At 36.1% G+C, this 21269-nt stretch overlaps 1 protein-coding gene across 1 annotated transcript in view; it reads left to right on the top strand.

The window, feature by feature from the left end:
* LOC150102777 (SID1 transmembrane family member 1-like) overlaps nt 1-21269 on the top strand; it is a 582520-nt gene that overhangs the window by 92457 nt on the left and 468794 nt on the right. The window contains exon 6 of the mRNA XM_090399394.1: nt 5156-5246. Within this exon, the coding sequence (XP_090255520.1) occupies nt 5156-5246 (91 nt within the window). The remainder of the gene's footprint in view (nt 1-5155; nt 5247-21269) is intronic.

Raw genomic sequence — 21269 nt, 5'->3', positions numbered from 1 at the left:
AGAAAGAAGGAGATTAATCTATTATAAAAGAGATGAGAGAGTCATCCCCAACTTGAAACATTTTGCCAATTCTTCATTGAAGTCAACTATAAGAGTAAACATCATCCAAGTTAACTCAGATAACAAAACTATCGTTAAGCACAGCAATCTACACATCATCATGTGTAGATTACTGTTTATGCAAATATTAAGTAAATATTTATTCATTGCTTCCTGGATGTAATTTTTTTTAGATATCTTTGTTCTGAAGTTCTCACTATTTCTCATGATAACGATTTGTTTAAAAGTATGTTATTTTAATTTTATATTTTAAACATAATAATAATAAAAAGATATGCTATCTTCATAAGTCATGCATTAGGTATAGGCATTATCCCCAAATTTGCTTAAATTCATAAGTGGCAAGTAAAGATAAAAAAAAACTTCATTAACAGCTCCAGAAGGGCTTTAAAAGTAGATGTTAAAAACAATTCATTAAAAAGAGACCTTTCAGCATACCTGTTTCAACAAAAAAAAAAAAAAAGAGGATAGCCCTCAAAAACAGAAGTAATAAACTGTAATGTTAATCATCTTCCTTAGGTAGCCTGAGAAAATATTTCAATATACCTGCTAAAACAGAAAAGAAAATTAATGAGAAAGACACTAAAAAACAGGTCTTTGGTGTGTGGACTATGAAAACAAATTGAGGGAATGTAATCTGCAAAGCTTCCTAAACAGGAGGAAGGGGGGGGGGTATGATTGAGATATGTAAGTTGGTCACTGGTTGTTACCAAGATAACCTGGAAGAAATTTTTCATGAAATGGAAAGGGAGGGAGGAACGAGAGGTCATCTTTGTAAACTGTATAATGGGGGGGGGAGTGCAGAGCAGATTCTTTTTGTGGAGAGTGATTGTGAGTGGGATAAACTGCTTGTGTCTGCTGTGAATGTAGACCTACTGATTGAGTTGAAGGTATGGCTTGATGAAGTCTGTGTTTATAATAGTGTGTATTTCCCAATTTCCCACAATGATTCTCTGATTCCATGGAGATCTGATAATAATAATAATAATTCTGTTTACATAATGTATCACCTTAGACTAGTCCAGCCTACACATTTTGAACACTAACAATGTCAAGTATTATATCTTCCTATTAAATATCTTCCTTCATCTTTAATATAATTATGCTATTGATGTCATCTGTTGAGACCATAAATTTTCTCAGAACTCTCAGATCTGTGAAAGATTCGTATAATGCTGATGGACTGCATTTAAATAGTTTTGGTGTTAGGTGTCTACAGAGAGCTTTGTTCATTGAGCATGCTGAAGTGCAAATTCAGGAAAACTTAAGCAATTAGGGTGGAAGCAGGTGAGTTTGTGAGAACGCATCCATGAGATGAGAGAGAGTGAAAATAACCAAGTGCAGAATCTAGTCTCTCAAGCAAAAATATTAAATAAAGTAGTCAATTCAGGAAGTAAAGATAAGATGGGTGGGGGACCTAAAGGGATGCTGCAGTTTCTATATACCAGTGGTGTTCAACCTTTTTTACTATGCACGCTACTTTCTATAAAAAGTTATTCGGCGATCTACTCTCTTATATAGATCACGTTCCCCCAACCTGATACCTGATTACACACAAATAAACAACTAAAAAAAAAATACACAACTAAAAACTTCATTTGTACATTTAAAAATTTATTTATCACTTTTAATTATTTTAATACAACAAAAAAAAAACAAATATATTGGAATAAAATATTTATTTCTCTATTTTGGAAAACCAAAGTTAGAAAAAACAACAGATTGATTACAAACTCATAAGTCACAGAAAACGCTGGTTGATTAAAAAAAAAGTTAATGTGAAATTTGGTATTGTTTGGACCTCGCAATATTTTCATAGTCAAGTTGATATGAAAAAGTGGCCAATCGCAGACAATCATCCAAATGATCATTTGTAATTTGGTTTCTTAATTGATTTTTTATGATCGACATACTTGTCGATCAAAAAATCGACAAGTATGTCAATCCAAAACACGACAGAATTTTTCGTACAATATCAGTTAATATTGGGAATTTTTCATGTGCATACTTCCAAATGACTTCATTGTTTATTGATTTTAAATGTAAACTATTCTGAATGTTTATTATCTCAAGTTCTACTTCAGCTTGGTTTGTATCAAACAGCCCACTAATTTTATTTGAAATTTCTGTGATGTTCAAGTTTTCTTAAAATGGATTACTGATAAAAGATACAATCATTTCAGTTTTATTAAAATCTTTAAATCTTGAATTTATTTCTTCCTCAACTAATTCTATTTCACGAATAAATTCTTTTAAATCATAGCGAAGCATTTCTTGATTTTGTTCAAAAAATTTTAATAAATATGGGAGATGTTTAAATTCGTGGTCATTTATATTTTTCTTTAATAAAAGTAAGTATTGTTGGAAAGTTTTTATTGAACTTAACATGTCAATTAAATTTTTATCTCTACTTTGTAACTCTAAATTTAAATTGCTTAATTTCGTACAGAAATCTACTAAAATTGATAAGTGTAACAACCATCTTTTATCACTCAATTGTGGATAAATATCTCCTTTGTCATCAAGAAAATTTTTTATATCATTAATTAATACAAGAAATCTTTCTAAAAATTGACTTCTGCTGAGTCAGGAAACATTATTGTACAACATAAGTTCCCTATCATCATCTGCCTGTAATTTAAATAACTGTCGTTGCAGGGCTTTTCCTCGAACAGAATTTACAATTTTAAATGTAATATCCAAAACATCTTTTGTGTTTAATCTTTTACTACACGGTACTTGTTGGTGAATAATACAGTGGTACATTAAAAAATCTGGATATTTGTCATCGTTTTTACATAATGAAATGAAGCCTGATTTATTACCTATCATTGCAGGAGCACCATCAGTAGTAATAGACACAAGTTTAAAAAGCGGAAGTTTGTGTTGTTTCACAAATTCATCAAATGCTGAAAAAATGTCTTCTCCCCTAGTCCTTCCCAATAATGGTATAATTTTCAAAAGTTGTTCTTTACTTGAATAATCCTGAAATACCATGCGAATAAATACCATTAACTGAGCAATATCAGTGAAGTCGTTTGATTCATCAAATTGTAATGAAAACGCAACACTGGTGACTGCCTGACATTAACCTGGCCTGGAAACTTTTCTCCGGCAATTGGAACTCTTCCTTTCGGCAATTTGAAACCTTGTCTGCAGCCTAGAAGTAGTCTCTCTCTCTAGTGACGTCTCGAACCGAGTAGCTCCTTTCTGGAAGCAGGAAACTCCTCTCTCAAGCAATGTGGATCCAGGCAGTCTCTCTGACGGCGACTCTGGACCAGACAGCCTCCTCTCTGACACCAATTATGGAACTGGGACCCCTTCTGCTTGCTTCAGTCCCTTTTTATAAGGCCTCCTCTGAGACCTCGCATGAAGTTTGGCAACCCCCAAAGAATTGGTATGAGTCTTTCATCTTAAGTTTCAAGTTTGGCACACCTTTGGTTCTTCTCTGCTTTCTTTTGATTGTAAGTTGCCGGCTATCGGAAAGTTGTTTGAACTCTTTCTGACTGACTTCAGAGATGTTTACACTTAGAGCCTGCAAGCCTTTCTCATACATACAAGTTTCAATAGCAGTCTTTCTAATGCCGGCTGTATACAGCTTCGGCGACAAAAACATTGCCTTTGTTTTTAACACTCTAACATATTCTTATTAAAGCAGTATATACAGTTACCTTCAAAAGAGATGATAGATGTTATTTACAAAAATATCTAATACAAACTATACTGAGACAAACAAAGTTTATTTTTTTTACAATATTCAGATGGGACTTAACCTAAGTAAAATATCGACGCAATGTGCTTTGGAATATTTAAGATTTAAGCTATAATCGAGTTTTTACACTTTCCTTATAATCGTATTCACTTGACTCGCTGTTTGACTTCCACTGATCCAAATTAATTCATTTACCCGGACTTATAAGAAAATTACTGATTTGACAATTTTAACGAAAAATAAATAAACAATAGCAATAAACTTAAAACGAATTAAAAATAATACAAAATAATGATAAATAAAATATTATGTTTTCAGTTTTAATTAAATTTGTAAGAAAGAAGGAATACCAAGAGATCAACCAAAAATTGCTCCGCAATCAACGGGTTGAACACCCCTGCTATATACTAATGCCAGAAGTATCAGTAACAAGAAGGATGAGTTTCTGGCATTGGTTAGTGCAACCTGCCAAAAGTTACAGACATTAGTGAGACTTGGCTAACAGCAGATGATGTAGTTACAGGGACAGAATGTGGATGGTTTAGTATTTTCAGGGAAGAGAGAGTAGACAAGACAGGGGTAGGATACTCCTGATGATAGCAGATGAAATGAAACCAACAACAGTAGGAGTCAGTTGAGTAGATGGCAGTTCTGTTGAGTCAACTGGTGTGAGTTTGGAGCCAATAGGACAAAATATAAAATTAGTTGCTGCTATAGGCCATAAGGTACTAGGGAAGCAGTCTCATTTGAAGCAGTCTGGTGTGAGATTAAGGCCAGTAAGACAAAATATACAACTAGTTGTTGCTATAGGCCAAGGAGTTCCATGGATGATCTGGAAGACATGCATTAGCAAATTAGTACAGGTCAAGTGATTATGGGGACGGTTTCAAATATGGAGATATAGACTGGAAGGAAGAAAGGGTACATCGCAGGAAGGAAATGGAATTTATACAGCTACTAAGAGATAATTTAAATAAGTCCTGCTCATGATATGGTAGGTCATGTTAATTATGAATGAAGTATTATTATTTACAAATATTTTCATTCACAATTTAACAACAGGTATGTTCGTGGTCAAAATATGTCCTTCCATAAAAATCAAAATATGACAAGAACCGAGCTTAAAGTAAGAAAATAAAAACATCCTGCAAAAAAGTAATGAATTTTTCCATAATAATACTTGTCCACATTATTATTTCTGTTACATCAAATAACCCTGACAGTCTGTGATTTATTTTGGCCATATGTTTGAAATGAGAAAACTTTGTCATTACGCAAGGGAAAAATACCACTACTTTTGTGGAATTGTAAACATAAATTTTAATTCTAATATTCATATCAGTTTTATTCATTTTTCAAGTTTGCTTTTCATGGTTTAAACAGAGGGCAGATTACAATGAGAAGAAGCTGTATGTTGTGCTTGTATTGAAGCCTCAAGATTTTGACTGTGCAGGAATTGAAACCATTAACCCAGGTAATTAAATTTATTTAATTAGAATGTTAAAAAAGTTTTCTTTATGTAAATTTTTGTACAGAATTTTGCATAATACACTGGTTAATGAACATATCAAGGTGAAGATTGTATGATTAGATTTTGAAAAGATTTTGGAAATAAGTTTAGAATTTCAGATAACAGTTTTTCTTGTATTTAATCCTATCCATTAGTTTGAAGATTTTTTGAATTCCTTGTATGGACACTTCAGTGTTTCACAAAAACCTTTTATTTTTACAAATTGCAGTGAACTGTTGGCCCCATCTTTAGCTTTGATCAGATTTTCCTCTTCATAGCACTTTCCATTAAATGTCAATAAATAAATGGACTTTGGTGTTTTTTGTCTGATTCCTCTACCAAAATGTCAGGCACTTCTTAAAATGAACTTAGATGAGTTGGGCTTGTTGAATTAACTTTAGTATGACATGATACATTATCATGTTGATAATGTTGTTTCTGTAGAGCTACCACGATGGTGCAGGCAGTACAAAATAGCTAGTTCTACTGTAACATTTGATATTTATTTTTATATCCTCTGTGGCAAGGGGACTTTCTCCAAACCATGAGAGCTGTCATGTCAACACACTATTGCACTACCGCTATACTTAATTTGATAGAGCACTCCTCTTTTGTAAATTTTGTTTTGGCAATTGCTGTATACAGGCATGACTATCTGATTTGAAAACATGCATTTTGATTCATTGCTCCACACCATAGTTTTTAATGTTTTGTAACCATGAAATTGAACCTGAGCATTGTTTGAGTTATGTTTGGCTTGTGCCTAGCAGCCTTTCCATTGAAACTGAGACTGTGAAGTTTATTTTTAGCATGCTATATTCTGGTATTCACCCACTCAACTGTGTATATACATCCTGAACTCCTGATTGAGAGAATCCTCAAATGCAGAAATGACATAGTATTTCAGCGGTTTTGGTATGCCTTATCCGAGAAAGATGAGGATATGTATAATTTTTGCAACAGTATGTGGATCTTTTTTTTTCTTATCAATTGTTCTCATTCTACTGTTGAAATGAAGGTTTTCTGTTATCTTTCCGTTATCCTCTATCTTCTTTTACACTTATAAATGTAGTACTCATGAATATTATTTGTCCTCCCATTTTCAAGTAGGTTTTTGTCCAGTGGTTATTTTTTAGTCTCATTAGATGCCTAACCCATCTCCATTTTGAATCTTTGTTACCTTCAGTCATCCTTTTATGTTTGTTTTCTGTTTGTAGTTTTTTGAGATTTATTCTTAACATGCTTCTTTCCATCCTCCTTTAGATAGCTCTGAATAAATATAATTTCTGTATATGTTTCTTATTAAGTCTCTGTCTAGAAGAAAATGGAGGAATGGTAGCAGCCAATTCAGAGAAGCAGTGCCTATAGTAAAGTGGCCTAAAGGAGTTTGTGAGGGTAGGGTCGGCTATTAAGCAGATTGCCCTCTTCTAAATATTAAGGATGGTTTTGGGTGCTCCACCTCAAATGTGGGAACAGTACTCCAAGGTTGGTAGGATTTGAGACTTATAAAGTGTTATGAGCTAAGAGGTAGAGAAGAAAGGTCCGTTGCTGCATGTTGTTGGTGCCATATTCAGGTTCTGCCATCAGCATAATACAGTGCAAACTGGGACTTGTCCAACCAACTGACATAAATGCTGTCCGGTGTGCCTACTGAAGTTGCATCTTCCATTTGTTAGCTGACAGCATTGGGACCCATTGTCTGCTCCTGTACTCCATCTGTGACACTGTATGATGAATTGTGTGCTTTGAGATGATGTTCTAACCACCACTGTTGTACTGAGCTGTGATTTGACTGGTTGTGGTCCTCCTATCACATTTCACAATCCTTGCATTCTTCTCTGACCTTTGCATTATTGGGCTGTTTCCATCCCCCACAGGACTACTGTTGGCTTAAAGTTGTCTGGTTATTATACCACTGCTGATATACCTTAAACATTATTGTGCATGAAAAGTGTAGAAGAGTAGATGTTTGTGAGATACTAGCACCAACACATCTGCTCTCAGCAATCATACTATGCTTAAAGTCACTTAAGTCGCACTTTTTACTCATTCTGATACATCAAAGTCAAGAAACAGAAGTGTCTGATGAGTGTCTGACTGATTATGTAGCAAACTGCAGCCATGTAACTGAACGTCTTGAGGAATAGTCTATTTTCCTGGGACAAATCTGATGTAGAGATTGTCCGGGCTAGAGGTATCCAAAAATAACGGCTTATAATGTGAGAACCACTCATTATATTTTCTCAAACTGAAGCTCATTCAATAGGAAATCTCTCCAAGATTTGTTTTGTTACACTTTCAAGATCACTTCTGTGCATGTGTAGTAACCCATGCACAAAAACAGCTATTGCCTCAGTTGAGTTGTGGATACCACAGCAACAGGTGCAGTGTGTGCACTTTGGTTAGCTGAATTTAAATCAGTTACACATGTTCGGTTGAGGATGTCAAGAAGGAGGCACCATAGAGCATGCTGTTTGACGATGACATTGTTCTATGCGAATCATTCCGAGAGAAGCTGAAAATACCCTGGAAGAGTGGAGAAAGGCATTGGAGGAGAGCGGCATGAGAATTAACCGGGTGAAGACTGAATATATGTCAACGGGGAGTGACGACGATATCGTCATACGACTCCAGGGTGAAAGGCTAATTTCAGGGAAGAAATTCAAGTACCTTGGGTCGGTTGTCGAGAGGAATGGTGACCTGGATGAGGAAATACAGCACCGAATAACATGCAGTTGGATGAATTGGAGGAAGATGAGCGGGGTCCTGTGCAACAAGAGAGAGTGAGTTGTAAGAGGAAAGGAAAGCTCTATAAGATGGTGGTGAGGCCAGCGATGCTCCATGGTGCGGAGATGTGGCCTATAACCAAGGCACAGGAGAGGAAGATGGAGGTAGCGGAGATGCGAATGTTGAGATGGATGAGTGGTGTGACAAAGGAGGACAGGATAAGGAATGACTATATCAGAGGGACGGTTAAGATGGGACCAATTGGCAAGAAGATACAAGAAAGTAGGCTGAGGTGGTTTGGACATGTTGAGAGGAAGGGTGAGGAGTATGTTGGTAAATGGAGTGGAGTATATGGAGTTGGAGGGAAGGAGGAAAAGAGGCAGGCCCAAGCTCAGGTGGAGGGATAAGATCTTAGGGAGAAAGGATGGAGTCCGAAGGATGCTCTGGACCGGAGAACTTGGAAGAGGAAGGTTAAAGATTGGTGCGCCGACCCCGTTTAACATGGGATAAGGCAGAGTGAAAGAAGAAGACACATGTTCGGTGGTGTGCCCAGTGGGAACGGAATGTGGATCGACCCACATGAAAATCCAATCTTCAGTGGAATAAGACTCTAAAAGAGATGGGAAGTTTAGTTTTACAAACTGGAAAACATTCCCAAAAAAGCATATGACTGATGAGACTGTAGATCAGGTGCATGTGTCATTCTTTAGGTGCCCGCATAAGGTAATTGGACAGGCTAGTAATGAACTGCCGATTCCTCATTAAACAGTTGACAACATTGTTCACTAGCATCTCCATTTGCATGCAAAGGAACTTCAACTTCTTCAACACCTACAGCCAGAGATGATCACCCCTTGAAAGCTGATTTCACTGCTGAGTTGACGAGCTCATTGACAACCCCAATTATTTTGATCTTTTGTTCATCAGTGATGAATGAATGAACCTTTCACATTTGCAGGAAAGTTAGCAGAATTGCCTCACCAAGTGACTGAAAACAAAGACATACAAAATCAATGTCTGGTTTCGAGTGCATAAAAATAGCATCATCAGTCCTTTTTTTTTTTTTTCATAGAGTCCACAGTGATAGCACACACTTACCTTGACATGCTGCAGATCTTTGCTGTTCCATAGATTCAGTCAGTTTTCATATTTCAGCAAGATGATGCTCCACCACACTAACATCGAGATGTTACGATTTTTGAATGAGGCATTTCCTGGATGTTGGTTCGGAAGAGGAGGCCCAACTGCCTGACCGCATAAATCTCAGGATATGATTCCATTTGACTTCTTTTGCATTGAGAATTATTAAAGACTGTGTGCCAGAGAAAAATGTGAGATTTGAATGGTTTGAAACAGCGTATCATTGCAGCAGTTGCCCTAATAATGCTTGAGATACTGGAAAACACTTGGCAAGAGCTCAAGTATCATTTTGATATCTTTGAGCTACAAAAGGTGCCCACATTGAACTTTACTAACCTTCATGAAAACTTGGTGGGTTACTCTCTATAATAAAAAAAAAATATTTTAATAAACCTTATAGATGCTGAGAAATGTGTGTATTTTTTGGATATCTCTCATTTTGAGAGGTATCCAAAAATACTTCTTGTGTGCTTGTTTACAAAACTGACATATGTCAGTTTTGTAAACAAGCACTTTTTGTCATATGTCAAAACATCAAACCATCAACTGACATATGTCATATGTTTTGTAAACAAGAGGTTCCAGAACTAGAGCAAATTAGTAGTACTTGAGAGGAGTTAAAAGAGAAAGAATCTGTTGATGTTCTTTTTTGACAGTTGGAGGTTGTAGTCCTCTGGAAATACTTCCAGAGAACAGAAGTAGATGGAATGAAAGTGAGAAAATCGTGTTTGCTGAGTTGCCAGTTAAATTGTAAGCAAATGTTAGGTATCTGTTGGTTGTGTTATTGAAGAGTTAGAAGAAATTGGGAAATGGTGAATTGCCACCTATGGAAGTCCTTGCAGACAGGGTCAGAGTAAGCATTATCTGTGTGTGTGTGTGTGTGTGTGTGAGAGAGAGAGAGATCATAAGTTAGCTGTGTGCAGAAAGAGTGATCATGGATTAACTGAACTGCTCTCCTTTGGATAATGTCAAGAATTTTTCATGAGGTTTTCATGCATCACTCCAAAGAACAGTATTCTAAGGCTAGAGACAGATTTAGAATTTCTATGAAGTTAGTAGCTGGACAAGTGAAAAATAATGTTTCAAGCAGAACATTATGCTTACCATATCTTTTGAGGATAAACAAGCTACATATATAATGTATTGGTGCCAAGAAAGGCTAGAGGTAAGTGTTAGTCTGAAAAAAAGATCTAGTTTTGAAAGGGAGATGGTAAATCCCGTTTTATTTTATAGCCGGGTACGAAACTCGGGTTGAAATCCATCGACATCCATAGTTTCAGTGCCGAAAAAACTATCGGCGGAACCAAGTGTAAATGATCACTTGGGTAGTACAACACCAGGGCAACTCCATGCAAAGGTGGAGCAAGCTCCGTCACTAACTTTAATATTTTCTCATAATGTAAAACCCAACTCCTAAGAGATGTATATATACTGTTTTATATTATGAGAAGAGGTCACTACCCAGACCGGTTTCAATCTTTTTTGAGGTCTCATCAGTGAGTAGGTAGACCTGGAATATCAAGGTTTTAAGTGAACCGAAACTTACATACCTCTAAAACAGGATTTACCATCTCCCTTTCAATTAACAAATTCGCCAGTAAAATAGCCTTTTGACTTATTATCTTTGTAATAATTAACAATATTTAACAATCTATAGTACACCACTTCGGTAATTCGATAGTAGAGGTATGTAAGTTTTGGTTCACTTAAAACCTTGATATTCCAGGTCTACCTACTCACTGATGAGACCTCAAAAAAGGTTGAAACCGGTCTGGGTAGTGACCTCTTCTCATAATGTAAAACACTATATATACATCTCTTAGGAGTTGGGTTTAACATTATGAGAGAATATTAAAGTTAGTGACGGAGCTTGCTCCACCTTTGCATGGAGTTGCCCTGGTGTTGTACTACCCAAGTGTTCATTTACACTTGGTTCCGCTGATTGTTTTTTCTGCATTGAAACTATGGATGTCGATGGATTTCGACCCGAGTTTCGTACCCGGCTATAAAATAAAACGGGATTTACCATCTCCCTTTCAATTAACAAATTCGCTGGTAAAATAGCCTTTCGGCTTATTATCTTTGTAATAAAGATCTAGTTTTGTTTGGTGGGCTATTATCAGAGGCAAGAACATGTAAACAAGATGGCGGGGGGAGGGAACTAATTGAGAAAAAAGGACTGTTTTGGTAGCATTTAAGTTTTCATCACTCATTGAAGAATGATATGTCATTAGTTGTAGATGATCTTTTGATGCATAGGATGCTTAATACCTGCAAAGCTTGTCAAATAAGGAGAAGTATAGAGCGGTCTACTATTATTATTAGTAAAACTGTGGATAGGTTTGAGTAGGGTGATCATACATCCCATTTATGCCTATTGTCTTGCCATCCCTTCCAGTTTTGCCCCAGTTTTTTTATTTTTTAACTTTATCTGCTTTTTTCCCAGTCTTTTCCCAGTGCAACTTAACTAACATATTTTGCTTTAAGACAGTATGCAGAGTGCTTGCTGATAAAATGAAGCATGCTCAGACATAAGGATTTAGGGACAGCTAACTCCTTTAGATAAGGTGGTGGGATAAGCATTTGATGCTCTTGCACTGATGGCTACTTGGTGTGCTTTCTTAATTAAAAATATTATGGTCTACAGAAAGAGTCAGTTGAAATTGTCAAAAATTTTAAATTTATTAACCATAAAATGTAACCCCGAAGAAGACTGCAGGCAGTTATTTTTATGAAAATATTAAAAATAGTAAGATCATATTAAAAAAATACATTCTTCAGAAAAATACTAGTGACATGATTTTAGAGATAAATATATGCCCATTAAACTGATTAAAGTACGTGAATATTTATCAAGAACAAGTATATTGTGCTTATGATTTTTTTTATGTTTAGTTTGGTATAATGAAGTGTCTTTCATTTTGCTTTAATGCACTTGGACATTGGACACGTGTTGTTCTTGTTGTTTATTTTTATTAAACTTGTTATTTACCTTAAAATGTAGTCTCAATACTAGAAGCTTCCCACAGTACTTTAGTAAAATCAGTGTGAGATGAGGAGGTCCATGATGTGTCCCCAGAGGAAGATAAGTAGTCATGGAGATCTGCCATAGATCTGAAATGCTGGAATCCATAATATGGTAGACATTAATTAACTGGTGATTTTCCAGATGATGAAGAAGATGACAGTTAGTGGTTCTCTCCATTATTTTGGAGAGGACTGAGATGAGGTCAGTAAGTAGATGGTTTGATAGCAGAATTCTCTCTCTCTGTGTGTGTGTGTGTGTGTGGAATGCGCTGAATATGAGCTTACTTTCATGTTGTGCACTAGATGTCAGCTGAGTTTAGAAATAATATAGAACAGGTTCAGATTATTCTGATGGTTTGCTGGTGAAGGGGTATAGAACTTGTGCTTCATTGTTTTCACTCTGATTGGAGTTGATTTGCATTGTCATCTGTGCAAAAGAAGAATGAAAGAAGAAAACTCTGCTTTTGCATAAGTGGCAGATGTGCCAGAAGGCACATCTTCCATTTGTGTAAGAGTTGAGTGAGTTTCTGCATTTAAATCTTTTGAAGCCAGATTTGCTACCTGTCTGGCATTAGTCATCATCTGGCATCATGGCTTTAGGTGGTGTTATGGTAGTGCCTTCTAGATGGGAGTAAGGCCAGGAGGAGTGTGGAAGCACAGAAAAACAGAAGTTGTACCAAATAGCTCTTGTTAGCAACCAGAAGATACATCAGGAAATGCATCGAATCCTCCTTCAAACTCAATCCTCTACAGAATGGGGTGCTGATTGATGTTCCTTGCTCAGCCTTTATTGTGCACTTGTATGTTCAGTGCTTGATTATGGATCCCAGGTTTACAGGAGCATGCTCTGATTTTTGGCCCTTATTCATCATCAGGGTACACAAATAGCTACTGGTGCTTTTTTTTTTGCACATCATCCATTCAAAGTCTTTCTGTTGAAGCAAGCGAACCTGCTCTGTCACTTAGATGAAAACAGTTGTCTGTTAACTGTGCCCTAAAAATAAAGTCTCTTCTAGAGCATCCTATGTGGACTAGTATCTTTTCTCTGATGTTTGATTGTCCTGAATTCCCAGATTGGAATTAAATGAAATGAAATTGCAGATGCAGCTACTAGGTTGGCTCATACTTTTTCCATATACTGTTTGACAATCTCATATACAGACTTAGACATTTTATGAGATCAAAGATAATTACTTATAGCAGTCTTCATGGCAGGAAGTGCTTACAAAGAAATTGCATGATATTGTCTGAAATTAAGCATTGGCAGTCTAGTTAACATAGAAACAGAAGAGAAGTTATTCTTGCTCGGTTCCACATAGGTCACAATCATCTTACATTTTTATTTACTGAGGGCTGATGACCCACTGAAGTGTGAAAAATGCAACATGTATCTCACCATTTGCCATATTCTGGTGGAGTGCTAGCATGAGAGAGGAATGACATTTGTACTAATCTATCTGAGCCATATACACTCAGGCAGATATCCAACTCAGACAAATTGCACAGTGTGTTTAACTTTTTGCAACATATTAATTTATTTAAACCCATTTGATTATGAAATCTATTTTTGTGTAGATACTGAATTGCTTAATTTATAAATTTTTAAAATTTGCTTTTTTACAGTGCATGTTATTTACTAATTTATCACTTTATTTATTTATTGTTACCTTCTATATTGCTGTAACCTTTGCTCTCCTTGCTCCAATAAACCATAAATCAATCAATTAAACGCACAAAGAATGTACAGTATCCAATCTCTCTCTGCAGTGTGCCCCAGCATACCATACTATTTGACCACTTTCCATGATGGTCTTGCAGTTTAAGTAAGAGCAGGATTTGTGCATCTAATTGTTATGCCTTGCGATAGATTAAAATCCAAAACATTTTCAAAAGTTTCCATTTTTTTTTTTTTTTTCAAGAGGTAAGAGAAGAAACCATGGCTCTCTCTCTCTCTCTCTCTCTCTCTCTATATATATATATATATATATATATATATATATATATGATTATCAGCTATATTGACTCAGTATGTAGATGTGTTCATATTATTTACTGACTGAATTCCGAGAATTAGAAAAACAAATTAATTTAATCTAACACACAACATATTTTGTCAGAATGCCGACTTTTTCAGACGTGAGAACATTAAAAGCAAACACAAAAGACACCATAAAGAAGCATTGGACACCATAATAACAGACTATGAACTGAAATTAAATTTGAACTGAAGCTACAGTCTGGGCTAAAGTTCTATTGTTAGGCATGTGCGAGCGTGTGACTTCACGAGTGCACCAGTATCTGATAGCAGAGCTATGCGAGTCTGGCAAACTATAACTAAAGTTACTGTTTATGTGACAAGAGTCCAGTATAATTTCTTTGGATTCAGCTATGTGGCGTTCTACTTCATCGTGGCATATATGAATGTTTGATGTTGTATTCCAGTCTATTTCGTGTTGGCGGCCTTCATTATTTGTGTTCACTGAGAACAGGACATGGCTTGAGAGGGGGCTAGCTCTGGTTCTACTATAAGTGATGTCTCTCTGATGTTCTTCGAGATGCAGGAGGATGGACTTCTCAGTTTGGCCATAATATGGCTTCCCACAGCCATACACCTGGAAACTGAAGATGTTTGTGAGCCTGTTTTGATTGACTTAGAATTGACCTGAGTTTAGGAAGAGTGGTAAAGCACGTTTTTATATTAAATTTTTTAAAAATTCTTCTTAGTTTCTGGGAGAGTGTGCTGATGTAAGGTAAAGAGATACAACCCTTGGGGTTGTTCAGTGTCTCTGTGTTGTTTTGAGGACGGTGATATAGTTGTTTATTGATAGTTTTTGAAGAGTAGCCATTATTTGTGAATGTTCTTTTGAGATGTTGTAGTTCATTTTTCAACTCCTCCTCATCTGACAATGCATACCTGGCACAATGAGCCAAAGTGGAGATGATGCCTAACTTCTGTGCTAGATAGTGGTGTGAGGACACATGCAGGTATCTATCTGTGTGTGTTGATTTTCTGAAGATCGAGATTAATAAGTCTTAATTAATCTTAGTAAGCTTGATGTCTAGAAATGGCAGAGATCCATTTTCTTCAATTTCAATGATTGACTTGATATCTGCTTTTTTTTAACGGAGCCAGATTTTAGGTTTAAGTGTAGCAGTAGAGATGGCCTTTTCTTCGAAATCCTCGAAAAAAAATGTTGGCTAGTATTGGAGACAGGGGAATTGCTAATCCCTTATTTTGTTTATACATTTTTTTTTTTTTTTTTTCAAACTTAAAGTAGCCTGAATTAATACAATGTGACAGCAGAGCAAACATCTTTTTTGAGATCTTGTTAAATATTGAGAACCTCTTGGGTTGGAACATTTGTAAAGAGTGCCACTACACCAAAGCTCATCATAATATCTGAATTCTTGAGCTTTATATTTTTAATTTTAGAAACGAAGTCTGTTGATTTTTAATGTAAGGAGATTTTCCTGCTAAACCTTTTAAGGAGGATGCTAGAAATTTTGACAACTTATATGTGGGTGAGTCAATACTATCGATAATTGGCCTTAGTGGACAATTTTCTTTATGTACCTTTGGAAGGCCATTTAATCTGGGGATAAGTGGATGTAGAGAACGGAGAGAAAGGCGTACGTTTCTTGGTAGTTCCATGGTCTTTTTTAGAAGGTTGTTGGTTCTATTATGTATCGCTCTTGTTGGGTCTCTCTCTATCTCCGATTATGTATCTGACTAATAATGCTAAGATTTTGTTACGATAATCTGTTTTATTTAGGACGACAGTTGTATTACCCTTGTCAGCTTGGAGGATTATAACATCTTTGTTCTTCATAAGTTTTTTTAATGGCTAGTCTTTCACCAGGAGAAATGTTGTCAACGGGGAAGTTTTGCATTATTGATTGCAAATATGGCCATGCGAAGTAAATTAGCCTCTGTGGTAGGAAGTAGTGAAGTAGCTTTCTCTATTTTAGCGAGAAATAATTCTCTAGGGATTGATTTAGGCTAAAGGACAAAATTAAGACCTTTTTCAGAGGCATTGTTGCCACAACAGAGTAGCTTCCTAAAATTGAAAATTATCCTTTCAGAGTTAGCAGTTTCTTCAGTAGCTCATTTAACCCAATTACCTTTACCTGATACTTCCAAATCATACCACTCACTCACTCAGTAGCTCGTCTTTGTTGTCATTCCTTTCAATATCCAGATGTTATGAAAATTAATGGAAAAGCTTTTATTGCATTATCACCATAGTTTTCCAACATTTTTTCCTGATGGCCAAGAATGTGTGTCAAAAACACCAGTTGCACCATGCATGTGCTCATTTTTCAGTAGTCTATCACTCTGTCTCAGAAGTTTAATTCCATCAGTTAGGACATTTTTTTTGTCAGTCATCAACTGTATTTTATCATAGTTTTATCACAAGTTTTTTTTGCATTCTTATTACTTTAGATTTGCATAATAAACAACCTTGAATGTGGAATCTTGTCACATGCCTTGGCAAGATCCAGCTGTTTCATGGTATATCTAACTCTGCTGTCACTCTTTTATAGAACATGAGCAAAGTGTTAAAGAAAGACCTATCTTTAACCAACCTGTACTGTCCTCTATAGAGAGGACCCTAGTGCCGTCTACTTCCTTTTTTCTTCATTTCCTTATTTACATCTAATTTCTAATGACTGCACCAAAGATACTGAATGGGGTATAATTTGCTGCATCAGTCCTAGCTCCATCCTTTTATGTTGGAATTGTCTTATTCTCCTTTCACTTATTAGGAACATCATTATCCTACTCATTCAACAAACCATCCATGTAGTACTCTGACATCCCAGGCTACAAGATCATCTACAACTAGTGCCCTAAACATTGATCTTCATACTGTCTTTCAATGGAGTGAGTACAGCCCTGTCATGTTCAATGCCACCAAAACACAGTCTTGTCTTTCTCTCACAAAGAGGATCTCACTTCACCTACCCTTACCCTCAGTAACACTCAAATCCCAGACAAGATCAGATCTCTTTACTTGGAGTAGTGTTTACCTCCAGTCTCTCTTGGCATAAACATATCAGGTCAATAGCCTCTTCAGCATCCAAGAAACTAGGCATTCTCTTTCATTCAAAAGGATATTTTACACCCAAACAACTCCTAACTACATACAAATCCCAAATCCACTCATGCCTAGAATACTGTTCGCATGTTTGAGGTGGGGCACCTAAAACTTCCCTTAAAATCCTTGATGCTGTCCAAAGGCAAGCAATTAGGGTCATTGATCGATCCCTCTCTTACAGATTCACTTCAACCTCTATCACACACAGTGTTTCAGCACTGTGTCTGTTCTATAGGTACTTAATGGTTATTGCTCCCCTGAAAACTAGCAACCATCATTCTTCCACTTTCAGTTGCACCTGTTAATGGATCCACCTGGAACGTATACCTGACTGCAGTGAACCCTTAACTCACTAGATTTTAAGGAAAAAGTGGATGAAGTAATTGAGGTAAAATAGTAGAAGCATTATAGCTTTTACAAAAGATTTGATTTGAATACAGCAATCAGACTATTCAGATTTATATGATCATTCACTAGAATGATAACAGAGAATGATCATAATGATAAACTTCTCTTGGATTTCTTTTGGCCTTTTCATCTAACTCTCCTAATTGAAGTTGCCATTACTTAGTATGGCTATCACTCACCTGACCTACTTTCTGTACACCTGAGAGCAGAGCTTTGTCATCATTCTTTTCATGATATTAGATCCAGAGGATTCTTTTTTATGTAGCTCTTGGTTTCAAGGTTTATCCATTTAACTTCTATGCAGTTTATTCCCTTAACTCTGGTCAGATATCACTTCCTTGAAACATCTTTTGACTACTTCCCATGCACTGCTTTACCTATATTATACAATTCTCATGCCAAGTCAGTGTTTCAGACTGCCTTCTCATTTTATTGGGGAACAAGAAACCAGTCACCTGGGTTCTTGTTCATGAAATCCCATAGTATGCTGTGTAAAATGTAGTCCTTAAATGGGGTGGGGTCGGATATGGTGATAAGCCATTGGCAAACTAAGATGCAGCTGCTGTTATTTAAACAGTACAAAAAAAATGCTATAAATTATACTGAAATATTACATTTAAGTACAAATTCTCCAACAGCAAATTACCCACAGATTATACATTGTATCTAGCTTAGATTTCCCATAATTTAAAATAAAAAACTCTAATAAATTATAAAGAAACTTATGCTTTTTTTTACCTACCTCTTAACATATCTGACTATGACCTCGCCCTCTGGCATTTGCCAGAGTTTCCTCTTCTGAGCTTCATGATTTCATTACAAAGATACTGTTTGTCTTCAAATACAGTTTACTCTTGAAGTGGAAAATGATTATTGCATTTTTTTATACTTCTTTGTAAACTTATTTTATTGCTACATGATCACTTTACTTATTATCCCCTTTCTGATGACCTGATTTCTAGTTAAATAAATAAATTGAACAGTCTCATTAATAGTTTCTCTTGTTGGGATGATGGGGAAAAAAATTCTAAAAAACTGTCATGCCATCCTCCCAAATTCTGTGGACTCCCTTAATTTGCAGAACAAATGTTCCATTACAACCTTTGTCAATAGCATTGTTTTGCCATGTGATAAAACCATAAAGCTCTCTTAGAGTTTACTGCCAACCTTCACAGGTAAATCCATATCCTTTAATAAGAATGTAGATTATTATTAAAGGATGTGGATTATACAGTATTATTAATATTCTTATTCTTTGCAGGGCAGATGAAAGCCTTCAGTTTTCTGTGTTTTGAAAGAAACCCAAACCATATTTTATATCCATGCTCATTCACATGATTATCCTTGTCAAAAATCTGGCACTATTAAATCTAATACCTCTTTAGGCTTTACTGAAGCATTGCAAGAAGTAAATTTTTTCAACATTACTTTATTGTATAATTGTTTCACTGAGTCCATTGTTAACAAAGTCATTAATGGCTGTAGAGTTTCTAGGTTGCTTGCCTTTCAGGAATCAATCATATTGCTATCCTTTATATATCAAGGGTATTTCTGAGGGGATCACAGTCTATTTAGATCCATTTTACTCAGTGTGACTTTTTGTCTTGTTAATAAGTTTTCTTCCTTTCTGGGCTCTGAAAAGGATACACTTCCATTGCTTAATGTCATAATGTACAACTAATATATCTCAGCCACTAGCAACATTCCATAGTAAGCTATACACATCTAAAAAAACTACTTAACCCACCAAGCATGACCTTTTGTGGTTATAAAAAGTAATATAAATAAGTAAAATATAAAATAACATTAAATTGACTGAATAATAGCTAACATAAAATTTTATATTAAGAAAAAAATCAGAGCTATATCTATCCCATATATTATTATTATTATTGCATCCTCCATGAAGTTGGCAGGCTCATCGTGGGAGGTTCATTTAACTGACAATGTATTTATCATACGGAATCTTAAAATCCATAACACTCCTTGCATTAACAACACATTCTGGTAATGTGTTCCATTCACTAAAAATTCTCCATGTAAAAAATCTACTCCTCATACCCCTTTTCACCACACTCTTACATGACTTCCAGGGATGACCTCTGTTTTTTCCTTCTCACTTTCAAATCTTTTTATAATCTCATCTGGATTAATCCAATAAAATTCTCTCACTCTCTGGTGTTTCCCTTCTCGCCTTTGACTCTCTTTATAATCTCATCTGGATTAATCTGATAAAATCCTCTCTTCTTCGTATTCACCAAACTCTGCAATCCACATTTCTTAAACCTCTCTCCATAGCAAGCAGTGCAAAGTCCTGATATTGTCTCAGTCACTCACCTCTGGACCCTCTCGAATGTCTGCACATTATGCTGAAAACCAAGTGTCCAGATTTGAGCACAATCGTCCAGGTGTGGTCTGACCATTTCTTTATGCAGTGGCACAACCACTTCCTTATCACTACATGTTAGAGTACTTCTTATCATAGCAGCACTACAATGTGCTGCCTTTGCAACAGTAGCAATATGTTGACCTCGCCCTCTGGCATTTGCCAGAGTTTCCTCTTCTGAGCTTCATGATTTCATTACAAAGATACTGTTTGTCTTCAAATACAGTTTACTCTTGAAGTGAAAAATGATTATTGCATTTTTTTATACTTCTTTGTAAACTTATTTTAGGCCTTGTTGGCAGTGATGGTTGACAGTAGACTGAACTAAAGTTCAGTCTACTGTCAACCATCACTCCCAAATCTCTAATCTCATCCACTTCCTGCAGTATGGTACCATTGATATTGTACACAGCCTTATATTTCTACACTCCAACTACACCTTGCACTTATTGATATTAAAACTACAACCCCACTCCTTTGTCCAAGTCAAAAGTTTATTTAAATCTTCCTGAAGGGAATTAATATCAGCAGTGCTACTTATAATTCTTCCCGACTTTGCATCGACAACTGAAGATCCCCACTCAGTCCACATGACGTCATTTACGAACAAGTTAAACAGCAGATGCCCAAGAACAGAACCGTGGGGTATCCCACTAGTTACCCTCCTTTTTTGAGACACTGCTCCATCACGCACAACTTGCTGGTATTGTCTACCCAATATATTTTACTTCTTTACAAGGCCTCGATAAGACCTCACTTGGACTATTGTGCACAGGTCTGGTCTCCTAGTTTCTGTTGTGATTCTGATATATTGGAGAGAGTGCAAAGGAGAGTGTTAAAAATGATATCAGGATTATGGAATACAGATTGAGAATTTTAGGCTGCAGACACTAGCAAACAGGAGAAAGAGGGGTGATATGATTGAGACTTACAAACTTCTGAAAGAGTCATTCAGGATTTCAATTTATGGTGGATGGGGAAAGGACAAGAGGGCATCCTTGGAAGCTGAGAATGAATGCTGCTAAGAAGGGAATGAGGACTAGATTTTTCTCTCATAGGGTGGTTCATGATTGGAATGGATTGCCATTGGATGTTGTGAGTGCAAGCAGTGTGAATGAATTCAAAAATAAGTATGATAGCTGGTGCGTGTAGTATGTGGCCTCCCTCGATGAGTCCCTTACTCTCTGGTGATCTTTCTCT

This window comes from Typopeltis vanoorti, chromosome 10 (genome assembly GCF_054136105.1).
Source record: "Typopeltis vanoorti isolate ZY-2024b chromosome 10, IOZ_Tvanoo_1.0, whole genome shotgun sequence".
NCBI lineage: Eukaryota > Metazoa > Arthropoda > Arachnida > Uropygi > Thelyphonidae > Typopeltis > Typopeltis vanoorti.
This window is presented reverse-complemented; position numbering and strand designations above follow the sequence as displayed.